This window comes from Camponotus floridanus, unplaced genomic scaffold, assembly GCF_003227725.1.
Source record: "Camponotus floridanus strain SB8 unplaced genomic scaffold, Cflo_v7.5 scaffold3, whole genome shotgun sequence".
Lineage (NCBI taxonomy): Eukaryota > Metazoa > Arthropoda > Insecta > Hymenoptera > Formicidae > Camponotus > Camponotus floridanus.
In genome coordinates, this window is record NW_020229436.1 from 6,747,930 (window position 1) to 6,766,786 (window position 18,857).

The 18,857-nt window shown below is 23.3% G+C and overlaps 1 protein-coding gene across 1 annotated transcript; it reads right to left on the reverse strand.

Moving 5' to 3' along the window:
• Positions 1 to 3,050: 3,050 nt before the first annotated feature.
• LOC105257171 (thyrotropin-releasing hormone-degrading ectoenzyme-like) lies at positions 3,051 to 13,770 on the reverse strand. Its single transcript, XM_025410080.1, has 14 exons — positions 13,746 to 13,770; positions 12,772 to 13,260; positions 11,587 to 12,027; positions 11,189 to 11,372; positions 10,525 to 10,660; positions 10,259 to 10,340; positions 9,268 to 9,620; positions 7,421 to 7,698; positions 6,757 to 6,968; positions 6,312 to 6,617; positions 5,729 to 5,798; positions 4,259 to 4,339; positions 3,921 to 4,092; positions 3,051 to 3,392 (listed from the first exon to the last, which is right to left on the reverse strand). Exons 2-13 carry the CDS (start codon positions 13,245 to 13,247, stop codon positions 3,934 to 3,936), a joined length of 2,778 nt encoding a protein of 925 aa, XP_025265865.1. The 5' UTR covers positions 13,248 to 13,260; positions 13,746 to 13,770; the 3' UTR covers positions 3,051 to 3,392; positions 3,921 to 3,933.
• Between the last annotated feature and the right edge of the window lie 5,087 nt (positions 13,771 to 18,857).

An 18,857-nucleotide genomic window follows, 5' to 3' on the forward strand; every position in this document is an offset into this window, starting at 1 on the left:
AATTCAAATTGATTTCATTAGACTAATTAGATTTAATCACACATTGGCATAATTTAATAAAAATTTCTTTATTAGATGTTCGATTTTAAATTAAATTGAATTCATTTCTAAGATAATATAATAATACACACACATGTGAAATTAAAATTTGTTTTCTTCACTATTTTTATTAAAACGACAATTTAAAAAAAAATGATTGTCTCTGAAGAAAAATACTATACTGTTTGTTATGTATGTATATTAAGATTATTTAATTTGACCTCAATACATATCTAACGTACACATTTTACTTTTTTGAAAACGGTTATATATCCTGTTTTATTATAACTCACCTCGTATATTATAATGTCAGCAGAATTTAGTTGTTTGATAATAATTAAGATTATAATTAACTCTTTATTACTATAAATTATTATTAATATTGAAAATATATCTATATTAATTTAATCTCTCTCTTTCTTGCCGTTCTGAGATGTTACCGAGAAATGCCAATGTTCGACAAGCGATATCATAATAAGCATGCTATGAAAACAATCTTAAAAATTAAAATAATATAAAACCAAATTAATACGTGTCTTAACAGTTATTAAACACAACAAAATGCTAATACATTTTATGATTAAGTAACTCTCTTTATATATTTAATTAATAATATTTAAAATGTATTTTAGTGCGATTAAAAAGTTGTATTCTCTTCTCTCTTATTTTTTCTTGTAAGCTAATATCCATCACTGTTTGTACCTTAATTTATTGGCTCTAATTGTAGATTTATGGTATTCATAATGTCCAAAATATTTTATAAATACAATAAAAAGGAAAAAACTAAATAGAATTAAATTTTGTAAAATTATATCATAAAATATATGTTATATAACTTTGTAGTTTTGTATAAGTACTACATAAATGGTAAAATATTATACTAGTAAAAAAATGTGTACAAGTAAAGACGTAACGTTTTAAGATAATTTATTCTTGAATTTATCAAGTTTTTCATACACACACAGATTTTTATTCGTATATGCCATTATTTACTATTATACCAATTCTAAAAGTGTTATGGACTTAAAGTTTTTAATAATTTCGATATAATTTTAATTCTTAATCATTTAAAGATATTTTAGTTCAAAATTTTTAAGTATAGTTGTTATATAGAAGTTGATATCATATGCATTATATTTATTAACTTGTTATTTAAAAAATGTTCGATTTTTAGTATAAAAATTTAGATGCGTCAGATCAGTTTGCGAATTAAGAGAATAATTTATTACGTTAAAAAACCTTGATATTAAACGAAAGAATTAAAACATGTATTTAGTTGTAAGCTTTGAATAGAGAAAACAGTATTATTTGTTTTGAGTTTAATCTGATAACAAAATTGTACATTTGATCTAAATTTGATAAAGAAATATTAATACCAATATTAATCTAATCCAGTATAAACCTTTTAATTGTTGATTCTAATTTATTGTTGATTTTAATTGTTGATTCTAATTTATTTATTTAACATTTAATTTATATGTCAAGTGTTAGTTCCTTTCTTAATCTTCTCTTTTTTCACTTATTTAAATTATAATTGAAAAGAAGTTATTATAATTAAGAAAAATGAAATTATTATTAATTCTTTACAGATGTATTTCGATATACATCGAAATATAAAAAAGATCATGAATAAAATATATAATATAATAAACATCTCTTGTAGAAATCCAACGCCAAAGATCACGAAGTTAATTCCCCTGAAGTGGAAACCGATGAAAACAAATCTTCACTGGAAAATCTATACATAGGAAATTCGACTAAGATTATTACGAATAATAATCTTCTCTGGGAGAGAATGACATTCTGGAATGAACTAACACATCGAATAAAGTTCCATGGTGCGAATATAAGGAATTTTAAGGATAAGTAGTAATTCTCAACTTCATTACTGGCATATATTTTTATATATCGTGCAGGAAAATCCTTCAGTTGATTGTAAAAAGTCCAAGATGTTGAGATCTCTTGTGAAGAATTAATTATTAAAAATTATTTTTAAATCTGTTCTTGTTAGAATATTCACTCAATTAAATTTCAATTAAATATTTATAAACTATTTATGAATTTTATTATAAAATTTTACATTAAAATTATTTTAAATGCATGTTTCTAAAGGTATAAAATCACACAAATTTGCAATGTTTATTCTTTTTATTTTTTAAAAGTAAATCTTTTTTATAGACATTATTAACAATGCATATTTTTATCGTAGATAGAGTAAAATATTTTCTTAATTTTTATAAACTTTCTATCAAGAATAATTGCACAATGAGCACATGCTTTTTTACAGTAACATTATTACAATTTATGTACAATTTTTTAAATTAATTTTTCATCGCTTGTGCCGCAATTTGATGATAGGGATATGTAAATATATTGATTGTCTAAAATTAATAATTCTTCTTTTTTATAATAAAAGAAGTAGAATTTAATATAATATATGATAAATAATGAAATACAAATTTTATAATATTATTTGTATAACATTATTTTTGTTAGTATTTCATGAACACTAAGATAATATATCTATAATGATTAAAAAGAAGATATAATATTTATAGATAATCAGTCTTCTTGTGTTCATGAAATTTGTCACATTACACGTTTATACGTACATAGACAAACATATATATTTAATAATAATTAATAATTAATTTATATTATGTCAGTTAGAATAACATACTAAATGTGTGACATATAAGCTTTTTGATAATGTTAATATAAACTTAATTCTTAATTTATTTTCCATGAATTATTTTTTTATTTTACAAAGTCTTTCTATTAATTAAAAGAATTAAAATATGTAATTTTTGTGAATTTTTTGAATTGAATAATCAGTACGCTGTCTGTATTGAAGTTAATCTAACAACAATCTTTTAAACTCTCTTTTTAAATTCTAAATTCGACGAAGAAATGTTAAGTCAATTAAAAAACCAAATCAATCTGTTGAATCTAATTTAGTACAGAACTTCTAACATTTTATTTTAATCTATTTATTTATTATGGATTTTAATTTATGTGTATCATCTGCTTGTGTATCATCTTCATTTTTTACGCTTTTCTTTCTAGAATTATTATAGTTATTATAAAAAATTGTTAGGGATTTATTTTACCACTACCGCGCCGCTATAATTGTTGCTATTAAAACTATTTTTCTGTTTTCCTCAAGTTCCTTTTTGTATATTGCGTCACAGATATAGTTCACTCTCTACCTTTTGTATTATTTATTTGAATGTGTTATTTCTGCTGCAACGATTATTTGACACTCATTCAATAACTCTATTTTATATTATGTTTTTCTTGTATCAAGTTGAATAAATTTACATCTACCAGCACGTTGTGTTTCATACTCTGCTCTATAAAAATAATTATGATTAAGCATTAACTCTATGTCTTTATGATTAATATTTTAAGAACGTTTTATAAAATTTCTATAATAATTGTGAAATATTTTAAACGTGATTTACAAATCAATTCATCTTAAAAGAAATATTTTTTTTTAATTATCGCATATAAGTAATACTTTAAAAAATAGAAAAATTATAAGAAAAATCGTTAATTGTAAAAAACTTGCAAAAAAAGAAGACGCGATAATATTTACTATCCTGTTTTGAATAGAAAACTTTTAACTTTTGAATAGAAACGTTAGAAATAGAAACATTAACTCTTTAACTTTTTATTATAATTTTATTCAATAACTATATTTATTATATAGTATATAATTCAATAACTATACTATTGTCGCTTATTATATACCTATTTTTTATACGTAAATGCATATTTTTAAACAGAATAAATAAAGAAAAACAAAAAAACTGTTCACAAATATATATATATATATATATATATATATATATATATATATATATTACATTTCATTATACCTTCCTAATTTGATTAATCATCCAAGCCTTTTGTAAGAATATCTTTTTTCGTTAAGTGTCGAAATTCATATAACTGATTCTTTATTTGATTCCAACGTAGTTCTAATTTGCGCCATATGTATGTTATTTTATTTTCCGTATACTCTGTCTTAAAAAGCAAAGATTTATTCACCTAAAACAGATTATTTTAACATTTATTTTCAACAGTAATTTTTTTTGTACAATAAATATATTTCATAATTTCTGTCAGCATAATTAGGATAAGATAACAGTGATACATATATCTAAAAATAAATAAGCTTAATAAGACATTAATAATTAAATATATCTATATAAACCTTATTATTGTTTTGATCATCATAATCACAATTAAGCAGAGAGCACATTAGACTATTCATCAAATGAATTTCCTTCTTTATCTAAAAAACATATTTTTTAGATTAAAATGTAAGTACATAAATAATTTTTTACCTAGTAATGTAATAAAAATTGATATGACATAACGTGTCTTTAATGTAAATACGTTACAAAACGTTTATCCGAAAAAACTTTGATTCGATTTGACTTTGGGTTTATGTAAGAACATATCAACAAATTAAATTAAAAATTTTTTTTAAATAGTATTGTACAATAATTGTAGATACATTATTATATAATAAATCATAGAATGTAATACATTTTTTCCTTTCATATACAGAGTTAGGAAAAAGTCTGGATACCTCTTAATATTTCGAAAAATACGTATTTAAAAAAAATGTATTTAAAAAAAATGTTTCATACAAAAGTTATAGGATTTTATGTGGCATATTACACAGCAACATTATTATGACCTCGAATAGCGTTGTCAAGGTTATGTGAAGGTCAGCTTTAATTTTCTAAATGGAACCCCCTATTTTTCAATGTATATTCTTATAGCTTACCTCGAGAGCTTTTCAGAACACTTTAATAAATTATTTTTCCATAAAGTACTTTTCGAGTTATGAGGTTTGAAATCATTTCTTAATTTTGCATAAACCATAAAATATCTTGTAAAATATTCATTTTGGGTTATCTTACCTTAATATTTTTATGTATAAAATAATGAGAGGAATCAATTAGTGTAAAGAAAACACATAGTTGTTTCTAAAAAAAAAATATGTAATTTGCAATTAACAATTCCATATTTTTTCTTAAAAACAACTGTATCTTTTTTTTACACCAATTGATTCTTCTCATTATTTTATACATAAAAGTATTAAGGTAAAATAAATGAAAAATGAATATTTTACAAGATATTTTATGGTTTTAATTATTTTATGTAAAATTAAGAAATGAATTCAAGTCTTATTATTCGAAATGTACTTCATGGAAAAATAATTTATTATAGTGTTTTGGAAAGCTCTCGAGGTAAGCTACAATAATATGCAATGAAAAATAGAGGGTTCTATTTAAAAAATTGAAGCTGACCTTCACATAATCTTGATAACGCTATTCGAGGTTATAATAATGTTGCTGTGTAATGCGCCACATAAAACCCTATAACTTTTGTATAAAACATTTTTTTTAAAAATGCGTAATTTTCGAAATATTAAGAAATATCCAATATATATATATATATATATATATATATATATATATATATATATATATATTGGATATTTCTTAATATTTCGAAAATTACGCATTTTTAAAAAAAATGTTTCATACAAAAGTATATATACATATATATATACTGATAGATGAGTTTCAAGGAATAAATAAACAATTATATTTCTATGCATGTATGTGTGTCCACAATTTTCATATGCATATGAGATTTTAAAATTTACCTTTTCAATTTGTTTCTCAGAATATACGTGGTTAATAATGATAGTTAATGCTGTAAAAAAACTGATTTCTCTATAAAAACAAAATAATAGATTTATATAATATGATCCAATAAAATATGATTTCTTTTGTACCTCGAATGTAAACAGTCATTTCCGATGTATTTTTACTTGATGAACACGATTTCTAAATCTGATTATTACATAATAGATTTAAGTAAAATAGCATCAAAAAGCCTAAATGGACGAATTTGAATTTTCTTGACACAAACAAATGCATTTGAAATATGAAAGTTAAATTGTTGCATGACATTCTAAAAAAATTAAGACAAAAAATTTGATACCACGACAATGTCACGAAAATCCTCAAAATCATAGTCTTAGCATCTTTGACGTCGTTTTCTCACAATTAATGCATAATAGCCAAATTTGGATAATGGATTCGTGTTCAGCAGGCAAAAATTCATTGAAAATGAATATTCATACATGTTTTACAAAAATAATGTTGAATAGTGTAATTAGCAAATAAAGCAAATCTTTATGTATAAGTATATACTGTATATTTATAAAAAGTAATATTATTTACTCAGGTTTTATATCTTCTAAATTTCTTAAGATGAAATGAAGCATTATGTCATTCTTTGCATGCCTTGCAATAATAGAACAAAAACTCTGTATATGGTGGAGAACTTTTGCTTTTTGCGTAATAAAGCCAAATTTCATTACATACAAATACTCGCGAATGATAAAAGAATGTTTGGAGCAAGCTAGGAATTTTAAAACACTATAATCCGATTTTATCCAATACATACGAAATACTTTCTTCCAAAAATTTTTACTCGTTATTTTCAAACCATTACAGAATGTCCATTCTTTCCATTCTCTCCAAATTCTATGATATTCAAAATAAAATAAAAATAAATTATTAGAATTTGTATATCTTGATTATATATGAATCATAAAATATTTTACACGATACGAGAAAAAATTTATAAAATGATAGTGATAAAAAGAGTGCAAAGAATAATTACTCGTATAATAAATTTTTATTATTATTTGAGACATATGACATTAATTCATAATTGGCTCTCATCAAGCAAGAGGCATCGTCCATGATACATAACCATCTTGCAATCTCTTCTTTCAAATAAAAGAGATCGATATTTTGATTGATTTTATCTGCTTTAAAATTAGGATATCCAATTTTCGACATAATCTTAATTAATGGTTGTTTTATCTCCGTCTAAAAATTATGTAAATAATATATACAAAATCTTTATATGTTTAGACAATTATCATAGAAGAAAAAAGAAAGAGTTTGCGTGCATGCACGTATATTATCATTTATAAAAAGATATGCAAATAATTTAATAATAATCTTACGATTAAAAAAAATGATAATGAATGCATGATTACATTACTTATAGTTACTACAATTATATCACACTAGCACTTACACTTACTTAGTGCAATTTGATATTATTTATTTCTTAAAATTAAAAAATTATTGGATAAAAATTTAGAAGTGGAAGTTGTTTCGTGAACTTTTTGAAGAGTTAATTATTATGTGCTCGTCTATTTTATCAAAATTAATTTTGAAAAATAAATATGTATGAATTATTATACTTATACAAATTAATTTTAATTAATATAAAACACATTTTTTTAATTTAAACAAACTATTATTATTTATACCTTTATAAGAGCGCTTTCTGGAAATGCAAAAAAATTCGATATATATTCCAAGTTTTTGAACATAGGATACCATGCGATATAATCTGTATCATGCTGTAGATATTGTGAAATTTTCAAGAATACAGTCCAATTAAGTTGGCCTGACATCACAAAATGAAATGTGTCATCGATGATTTTAGCACGATTGAGAAAATGTAATAGTCCAAATAAATATTTATTGTTTAAGTATGTTGAAAGTCTATTCCAATTTTCGGCATCATAATTGACACGATAATATCCTGTCGAAAAATAAATTGTATCAATAAATTATTAAATTGTTTTGATTGAATTTATCAAGTAATACTTTGAAATATCTGTTTAAATATCTTTTATATTTGTGTATTTGTTTGTATATTGTTACATTCATATATGTTATATATTGTTATATTTGTATGTTGTTATATTTTGTTGTATTTGTATTTTTATCATTTTCATAGCGTATAAAGAAATCTATTAGAAATTATGATTACTACATGTTTACTAAAAAGTAAACTATAGGTTATCAGTATAATTATAATTGACATACTGATAAATCAATATATTTATAGAGGCAAAAAGCATTATATCAATTTAAATTTATTTTTATTCATGATAACCAATAATAGTAACCAAAGTATATTACATGTTTTGTTGCGTGTAACACTATATCGTATGTACATATCTTAGATCGGATTTTTAATATGACATAATCAAAGTACCATTCTGATTAATTTTACTCAAAATCCTACTGTTACAATGATCTTAACTTTTAACTTTCTTTTTGCGTTTATTGTGCTTGAACAATATTGGAAATTTGGCCAATTTGGTTACTCAAATCTCCAAAACTGCTCCTATGCTTCATCATAAAGTTTTTTGAAATTAATGTACCATATTGTTTGTCATACAAATTGATTCGAATTTCAAGGGCCACAAAATAGACGAATTTGGAATAATTATTTTGGCTTATATAATAAATGTATAGACTTAACTTTCAATTCTAGATTTTTAACAAATCCTTCTTTACATTCCTGAAGAAGCGTAGGCGAGAAAAGTAACGAGATAATTCAGTGAATCGGGAACCGAACCCGAGTCTTTCGCCTACATTTCTCAAGAAAGAGGAAAAGAAGAATAAAAAAAATCTCGAATTGAGATTTAAATATACACTTACAATTAGTATGTAGACCAAAAAAAAATTTGAATCTCGTTCTCAATCAGTTTCATCAAAAAATTAATATTCGATGACTTACTACTTGCATCTGGTTCTTATTTGCAGCGAAATAGAAAGAATGAAGATATGCTATTTCAATAATAATAGCACAAAATGTTTTGCACATTCTTTAAATACTCTATACATATTTTGCCGCATATAAAGTTAGTTATATTTATATGGCATTTAATACTTTAGACTTTTAAATTAAAAAATATATATATAAATAAAAATTGAATAAATATTGTTACGCTCGCGGCGAGGACTTCGATTAATATCGAAGGCGCGCACTAATGAATCAGCCGCTTGCGAGACGCGTGAAATAAATAAGCACTTTTAAAGAAGCAAAGGAACTTTAATGCAACTCAAGAACACAAACGATAACGTTAATAACACAGAATAATAATGCAACGGATCGGCTCGAGAGAAAACGCGTCCGCACAGCAAGACAGCTCCAAATTCAGCTGACAGTCGTTGTTGACAAACAATCTTCCTGTCAACGGGATCCGGACAACGGCAGAACCGTAACGACTCGGGAGCGCGCGTAACAATATGATAGAGGATAAATGTTTCTATAAAATATATACATATAAGAACAATAAATGTATCGATCTATATTTACCACTTTCTTTTGAATCGACTAATATCCAGTCATTCTTAATTAAGGAATCGAAAGTCAGCGTATGATTTGAAATATGTGGTGGCATTAGCCATACTGGACGCAAAAATTTCACCGAATTGTAATGCGTTTGCGTAGTAATGCTCACAGGTATCGATATATTTGTATTAAAATTTTCTACCGATATATTCAAACTGAAAGTATTATAATCTCTTTTCACATTTACCACAGGATAGTGATTTAGTTCTGCCCAACTAGGTATTTTGTCTTTTATAATATAATTGTATTTAACTCTCAAAGATGTATTATAAAGTGCAGTCTGCATAACTATCCAGAAATCATTAATGCCCATGTACCTAAAAATCCAAACAGGAATTGAATGATAAGAAAAGATAAATAAAAGAAAATATATAGTTGAAAAAGTATTGAAAAACAATTAAGAAATTTAAAGAAAAGAAATGTAGAAAAAGGAGGGACAGAATAAAATCAAACAGAATTGGAAAAATCGGAAAAATATTAACAGCAAATAATAGAAAAGAATAAATAAAATAATAGACAAAGAAGATAAGTATGTTACATGGAGTGCGAAAAAAAATATATAAATAAAAGAGATAAAAGAAGTGAGAAAATTTAAAAAACTAAACAAAATTATAATATTAGGGAATGTAGGAAAAGAAGATGTAAAAAAAGAATAAAGAAAATTGATAAAAGATTAAGATAATAAGAAAGAAAATAATAATAAGATGGAAGATAATGAAATAGAAATTAAAAATTAAAAAATATAAAATTAACAAGTCTTGAAATTACTAATAGAAATTAAATGTAAAAAAAGGTAGGAGCAAAAGAGAATAGAGGAATAAAAAAATAGATGGAGAAGTAAAAATACATATCAAAAATTAAAACATAAAAATAATTATAAAAAAACCAAATTAAAATAACATTAAAAAATGTATGTTTAAAATAATAATGTAAATATATTGTAATCTATACTCACTGTTTTTGTAAATATCTTCTGACACCATTTTCAAACATCTTTTTGGTGAGTGTATTTTGCAACGTGTGCAACATAATGCTCACTACGAAAATTCACATCGTAAAGTATAAAATGTAATATTTATAAATAAATTTAAATTCATAAACACAACTGAATTACATATGATAAAGAAAAATAAATATTTTAAGTCATTTTTCTTCTTATAATTTTAAAATTATATATAGCAATAAAGAATTTATGACAATAAATTATTTGCTTGATTATACCTTTAATGTTACAAGGTAATTCAAACGAATTATTGAACTGTGATTTAACCGGCCATGTGTCTTTGGTACTCCAGTGAAGAACATCATGTTGCATTTGAATTACAAAGAAATCCTCTACCCTAAAGTGTGGAAAAATCTGGACGAAAAGATTTTAATATAATTAAACAAATATTTAATTATAAGAAATGCTCACACATAAGCATTAAGAACTATTATAATATATTAAAAAATATTAAAAAATATTTACGAGCTCATTTGCTCTTTAAGTTTTTTTTGTTAAGTTTAAGAAATTTATTCAAAAGTACCTGCAATTATATGTAATAATATATAATAATATTATATGCATAATTTATGCATTTCTAAAGTTATTTACAGATACATATGTAAATATATGTAAGTATAATATTTTAATTTATTATTACTTTACTGACAAATTTTGGCTCAATCGTTATAGAGTACAAATTTTTATTTTTAATTTTATAAAAGAATATTCTTCCGATCTAAATTAGTATATTATGAATGATACAAAGTATTTATAAAGATTTTGGAATGAAATTTATTGGATACATAAAATTCTTAATATTTTTATATCACTCTGATCGAAATTAATTAAAAGAATTAACGCTAAATATAAATAATCTTATTGACGCTAAATATAAATAACCTTATTGACGAAGTAGATTCCAAGGAATGTAGCAAAACTTTTGCTTAAACACGGATCCCACTTATATGGAAAGATTTCATTATAAAAAAACCATTCGTGCATCATTTTATGTCCTATTATTCGTATTATTTCAAATTTGCGCATCTCAGGATCTATATCTTGATTAAAGATAATATCTGCTTCACTAAAAATAATTTACAAATATTATAATAAAGTAGGGAAAACCTGTTATATATATGTAAATCAATTATATCATAAATTAATTATGTTTCAATTAAATTATATTTTAGTTAATACACACAGATATCAAATTTTGTAATACTGAATATTGAAAAAAAAATATGTGTTTTAATGTAGAAATTAGTATATTTTGTAAATCAAAATATGCTAATGTTTACTTATGAAGAATGAGTCCCAATTTTATCTCTTCCATATCTAACAACTTCGGAGTAACGAGATGATTTGTTTTTCTGATATACGGAAATATATTTTTTAATAATTGCGCAATTTTTTGAATAATCGTGTATGCAAATATCATAGTTTGTAGTTTCAAGTCTGTTCTGCACCACAATTTGACATTCTGACTTGTATCTAGAATAAAGCCGAGAGGTACCACACTCGCCGCTATGAAATAATCAGGCATTATTGGAGTACTTTGGAAATGTGTCCACATCATATTACTTTTGTCTATATTCACTGCTATTTCGGGCATATTTGATAAAGCCGTGTAATTTTTATGATGCTTTATAGAAATGTTATAACTAACACTTCTAGTATTCTTCAAGAGAGGAAATAATCTTCGAGTCGCAAATGTTTTATAATGCGTTGCGGCAAACCACCTAGTATATATAAAAGTACATGTTAAATAACATAATTTTTCGTTTACTATTAAAGTATTAGAAATTTTTAAAAAAAGGTAGAAATAGAAAAATATTAATGTATCTTAAGAAAAATGCTGGAAGAATAGTTGTAACATATTTTGTATTAGTATTGTATCATTATATTATGTTTTTAATATATTATTTAATATAATATATCCTAAAAATTTTGTACGATATAATATTATACATATATTATATCTTCCTGATGTTATACATACATATATTATATAATGCATTATAATATTTATGTGCATAACAATATATTCATAATATTTTCTAGAATATGTACATATAAATAATGTAAATATAATATGAAATGTTACAGTATATATTTTAATATTTAAAATTCCATCATATTTATGTATGATTAATATCTTGCATTAAAAAGTTGTTGATAATAAAAATATATGCTTCCGCAATTCAATAAATAATTTTTCTGATTTAATTATTTATTAGACAATTTTTTGCGAACTTTGAGAGAGAGAAAGAGAGAGAGAAAGAGAGAGAGAGTGAGAAATGTGTTTAAATAACAATAAACTAAATCACACGAAATATGTTAAAACTATGTCTTGGTACTAATAATGTGAATTGTTTGCAAAGAACTCAAGCAAGAAACAAACTTTTATAACACATATAGCACATAGCTTTTATAACACAGATAACACATATAGCTAATTATTTAATGTCTTAAAAATTTCTTACACTCTATTATATTGTTGATTTAAGTAAAAAGTTCTAAAGCCTCCATTTTGAGCTAAAAGTCCAATAAACTTCATATTCAGAGTGTGATATCCTCGTGGTAAATCATATGGAAAAGAAATGCGGGTTCCATATATTTCAATTTCATGGATTAAATTCTTAGGTCTATGGACAAAAACTTTTTCTTCCTTTTTTTTAGATATTTGTAAATTTTCTGTTACCAAAATTTCAGTTATACCCAGATTTTCCGCGTAAATGTGTATATGTGGCATTTCATAAGGAATATAAATGCTGACATTGCATTCGCCGTAGAATATATCGTCGTTGACATATAGCATAAATTTGATGTAGTAACGTAACGGTAATATATCGAGTGTCACCATTGGTACAGACGAATCAAAATTATCATTAAAAACAGCCATCGCTACGATGAATATTAAATTGCAACTTAACACTCTCAAGAATGCCATGTCACTCATTCGTTTCAAATATCTAGAAAATAAACACATCTTTTTTTCTTGAGAAAGGAGACTTATTGCTTTTATTACATATAAATAAAAAAAAGTAAATAAAAAATATTATATCTCCTTGTAATAATAAAATATATCCTTAGAATAAAAGAATTATAATCTTTCATTATATATTTAATAAACGCATTTGCTTTAATTTAATTTTATTAAATTTAAGCAAATGCGTATCACAATACACATTTAGTAAGTAATCGTTTTATTTAATTTTAAATTAAATTGAAGTCATTTCAAAAATAATACAATAATATGCACATCTCAAATTAGAATCTTCTCTTTTTAATAGTTTTAATAATGGAAAAAAGACTGTCTTGTTTAGCGAAATATAACTATGCTTGTTATATGTTTGTACCTCGAAATTATTTAATTTGTCCTCAGCGTATATAATATGTACACATGTTATTTCTTTTTTTTTTAAATAGCTATGTATTCTGTTTTATTACAACTTACCTTGTATATTATAATGTCAGCCGATCAAAAATTAATTTTCTTTATTAGATAATATATAATTAAGTATAATTAACTCTTTATTATTTCAAATTTTATTAATATCGAAAATATATTTATATCGACTTGATCTTGCTGTTTCGAGATACTATTGAGAAGTGCCAACGTTTGACATGTAATATCATAATAAACACGTTATAGAAACAACTTTGAAAATCAAAATAATATAAAATTAGTTTAATATTTGTTTTACCAGTCAATAAACACAATAAAATGTCAATATATGATTAAATCTAATAAACTTTCAGATATATATATATATATATATATATATATATATATATATAAAATCTTAAAATAATTTTGAAACTTAATTTAGAATAATTAAAAAATTGTATTCTCTCTATACTTTTATTTTTTCCTATGAGCAAACACTCCAATGTTTTTTCCTATGAATATCACTCCGTTTATATATTAATTTATTGGCCCTACTTGTAAATTTCCAGTAAATATCCAGAATTAATAGTTTCTTATTGAATAAATAGAACATAAAGCAGATTTCAAAAGAAAAATTCGAAATAAATTTTAGAAATAAATTTTGCAAATTGTGTAGTAAATGTTATATAATTTACGTATTTTTGTAAGTGTACATAAATATTAAAATATTGTACCAGTAAAAAAATATATGCAACGGAAAATAAAACTTTTTAAAATAATTAATTTTCAAATTTATCAAATTTTTCATATTACAAGATTTTACATATATGCTATATATTTATTATAGTTATGCTAATCCTAAAAATGTATCAAGAATTGTAGATTCAATGTTTTAAGACGACTCAGTTGCTTACATTCCCGACGGTCAACTGCCTTGTTTGCGCACATTTTACCGATAGCTTTTTTGCCATCATTCCCAATTGCCTTCTATTATTGCATACACGAAAGAAATGAAGATACGAAAGTACGATTACATACATGACATTATTCCACACATACATATTGCACACATGGCATTATGGTATATATAAAATAAAAAGATCCTATTATTTTATTTTTATTTAATCTCGAGGATTGATTTCACTCAGTGATTTGGATCTGATTATACACAAGAGTCAGAATAAACATACTTATATAATTTAATATATATCTTATATATTTTATCTTTTATTTCAGAAATCGAAAATATTTTATAATTTGTAATGAATATTATATACAATTGCTAGCTCCTTGAAATTGCCTAAGAATTGCAAAAATCTTAATCAGAATGTATGTACGTAATAGTCTCAAGTCTCAAGTAGATAGAGATTTGCTTTAGAATCGACATAAAGTTGCAGTGTCTGCGAACAAATCTTTCTTATTATTTGGTGAACAAGTTAATTCCTTTAATACAAAAGTAATAATCATAGCAAGCTAGAAATATAGGCTGTCTAACCTAATAATATCCACAAAACACGAAATATTTAAAACTATTTACAAAGGACGTCAAAAATTATCGAATCTTATGAAGAATATTAAACAACGACAAATAATTAAATTTAATTAAAGAAATGAACTAACACTTGACATATAAATTAAATGTTAAATAAATAAATTAGAATCAACCGTTACAAGGTTTATACTGGATTAAAATTAGTATCAACATTACTTTATCGAATTTAGATCAAATTGACAATTTTGTTATCACATTAAACTCAAAACAAATAATACTGTTTTCTCTATTCAAAGCTTACAATTAAGTACATTTTTAATGTTTTTGATTAATATCAAGACTTTTTAACGTAATAAATTATTCTCTTAATTCGCAAACTGATCTGACGCTTCTAAAGTTCCAACAAGTCCATCAAGTTTTAACATAAAAAATCGAACAATTTTTTAATAACAAGTTAATTATAATGCGTATAATTAATATTATTATTTAAAAGTTTTAAACTAAAATATCTCTAAAAGATTAATAATTAAAATTATATCGAAATTATTAAAAACTTTAAATCCATAACACATTTAGAATTGATATAATAGTAAATAGTGGCATATACGAATAGAAACTTTTGTGTGTATGTATAAATAACTTGATAAATTTAAAAATAAATTATCTTAAGACGTTACGTTTACTTGTACACATTTTTTTATTATACTAGTATAATATTTTACGATTTATAATACTTTATTAATTATATGCATTATAATTAACTTGTTATTAAAAAATTGGTCGATTTTTGACGTTAAAATGGAACTTAAGAAGCGTCAGATCAGTTTACGAATTAAGAAAATAATTTATTACGTTAAAAAGTCTTGATATTAATCGAAAGCATTAAAATATGTACTTAGTTGTAAGCTTTGAATAGAGAAAACAGTATTATTTGTTTTGAGTTTAATCTGGTAACAAAATTGTACATTTGATCTAAATTCGATAAAGAAATGTTGATACCAATAATCCAGTATAAATCTTTAATCTAATCCAGTATAAATCTTTTAATTGTTGATTCTAACTTATTTATTTAACATTTAATCTATATGTCAAGTGCTAGTTTATTTCTTAAGCTCCTCTTTTTTCAATTATTTAAATTATAATTGAAAAGAAGTTATTATAATTAAGAAAAATGAAATTACCATTAATTCTTTACAGACGTATTTCGATATACGTCGAGATATAAAAAAAAGATCATCAATAAAATATATAATATAATAAACATCTTTTGTAGAAATCCAACGCCAAAGATCACGAAGTTAATTTCCCTGAAGTGGAAACCGGTGAAAACAAGTCTTTACTGGAAAATCTATACATAAAAAATTCGGATTAATAAGATTATTATGGATAATAATCTTCTCTAGGAGAGAATGACAATCTGGGAGCTAACACATCGAATGAAGTTCCATGGTACGAATATAAGGAATTTTAAGGATAAGTAGTAATTCTCAACTTCATTGCTGGCATACATTTTTATATATCGTGCGGAAAGATCCTTCAGTTGATTGTAAAAAGTCCAAAGAGTTGAGATCTCTTGTAAAGAACTGATTTTTGAAAATTATTTTTAAATCTGTTCTTGTTGGAATATTCATTCAATTATATTACAATTAAAACTTTACTTATGAATTTTATTATAAAATTTTACATTAAAATTATTTTAAATACATGTTTCTGAATGTATAAAATCACATAACGAATTTACAAAGTTTATTCTTCCTATTTTTTAAGAGTGAAACTTTTCTTTAGATATTATTAACAAGGCATATTTTTATCGTAGATAGAGTAAAATATTTTCGTAATTTTTGTAAACTTTCTATGAAGAATAATTGCAAAATGAACACTTGCTTTTTTAATTTTTACAGTAACAATATTACAATTTGTGTACAATTTCTTTATTAATTTTTCGCTTATGCCGCACTTTAATGATAGGGATATGTAAATACTTTCAATATATTGATTGTCTAAAATTAATAATTTTTCTTTTTTATAATAAAAGAAGTAGAATTTAATAGAATACACGATAAATATTGAAATACAAATTTTATAATATTATTTGTATAACATTATTTTCGTTAGTATTTCATGAACACTAAGCTAATATATCTATAATGAATAAAAAAAGATATAATATTTATAGATAAGTCAGTCCTTTTGTGTTCATGAAATTTTTCACATTACACGTTTATACGTACATAGACAAACACATATATATCTAATAATAATTAATAATTAATTTATATTATGTCAGTTAGAATAACATACTAAATGTGTGACATATTAACTTTTTGATAATCTTAATATAAACTTAATTTTTAATTCATTTTCCATGAATTATTTTTTTACGTTATAAAGTCTTTCTATTAATCAAAAGAATTAAAATACGTAATTTGTAAAAATTTTGAATGAAATAATCAGTACACAATCTGTATTGAACTTAATCTAACAACAAACTTTTGAATTCTCTTCTTAAATTCTAAATTTGACTAAGAAATGTTAAGTCAATTAAAAAACCATTTCATTCTTTTGAATCTAATTTAGTACAGAACTTTTAACGTTTTATTTTAATCTATTTATTTATTTTAATTTTAATTTATGTATTATTCGCTAGTTCATTTTTTTTAATCTCTTCTTTTCTAGAACTATTATAGTCATAAAAAATGGTTAGGGATTTATTTTACTACTACTATGCCACTATAGTTAAAACTATGATTGCCTTTTTTTTGTTTTCCTCAAGTCCCTTTTTGCATGTTGCGTCACAGATATAGTTCACTCTCTACCTTTTGCATTATTCATTCGATTGTGTTATTTTTGCTGCAACGATTATTTGACATTTATTTAATAACTCTATTTTATATTATGCTTTGCTTGTATCAAATAGAATAAATTTATATTTACCAGCACGTTGTGTCTCATACTCTGTCCTATAAAAATAATTATCATTAAGCATTAACTCTTTATCTTTATAATTAATATTTTAAAAATGTCTTATAAAATTTCTATAATAGTTGTGAAATATTTCATATGTGATTTACATAAGGACATCAATTCATCTTGAAAGAAATATTCTTTTTTAATTATCGCATACAAATAGTACTTTAAAAAATAAAAAAATTATAAGAAAAATTGCAAATTGTAAAAAACTTGAAAAAAAGAAGAAGTAAATAATATTTAATAGTATTTAAATAGTATTTACTATAGAAGAAGTAAATAATAAGAAGAAGTAAATAATATTTATCTTGTTTCGAATAGAAAACTTTTAACTTTTGAGTAGAAACGTTAGAAACAGAAACGTTAACTCTTTAACTTTTATTCTATTATGATTCAATAACTATATTGTCGCTTAGTATATATGTATTTTTTATACATAAATTATGCATATTTTTAAACGCAATAAATAAATAAAAATAAAAAAACTGTTTATATATAACTGTTCATATAAAGATAAATATACGTAGGCATTACAATTCATTATCTCTTCCTGATTTGATTAATCATCTAAGCTTTGTGTAAGAATATCTTCCAAGCTTTTTGCTAAATGTCGAAATTCATACAACTGAATTTTTATTTGATTCCAACGTAGTTTCAGTTTGCGCTTTATGTCTATTATTATATTTTCCTTATACTTTGTCTTAAATAAAAAACATTTG

Excerpts from the sequence above, each read along its gene's own strand:
- LOC105257171 (XM_025410080.1), bottom strand. The coding sequence starts at position 13,247 with ATGAGTGACATGGCATTCTTGAGAGTGTTAAGTTGCAATTTAATATTC. Across the intron at positions 7,699-9,267 it reads AGTCGATTCAAAAGAAAGTG|GATATTATCGTGTCAATTAT; the intron begins GTAAATATAGAT and ends ATTTTTCGACAG. Across the intron at positions 6,618-6,756 it reads AATAAAAATTTATTATACGA|AATTTGGAGAGAATGGAAAG; the intron begins GTAATTATTCTT and ends TGAATATCATAG.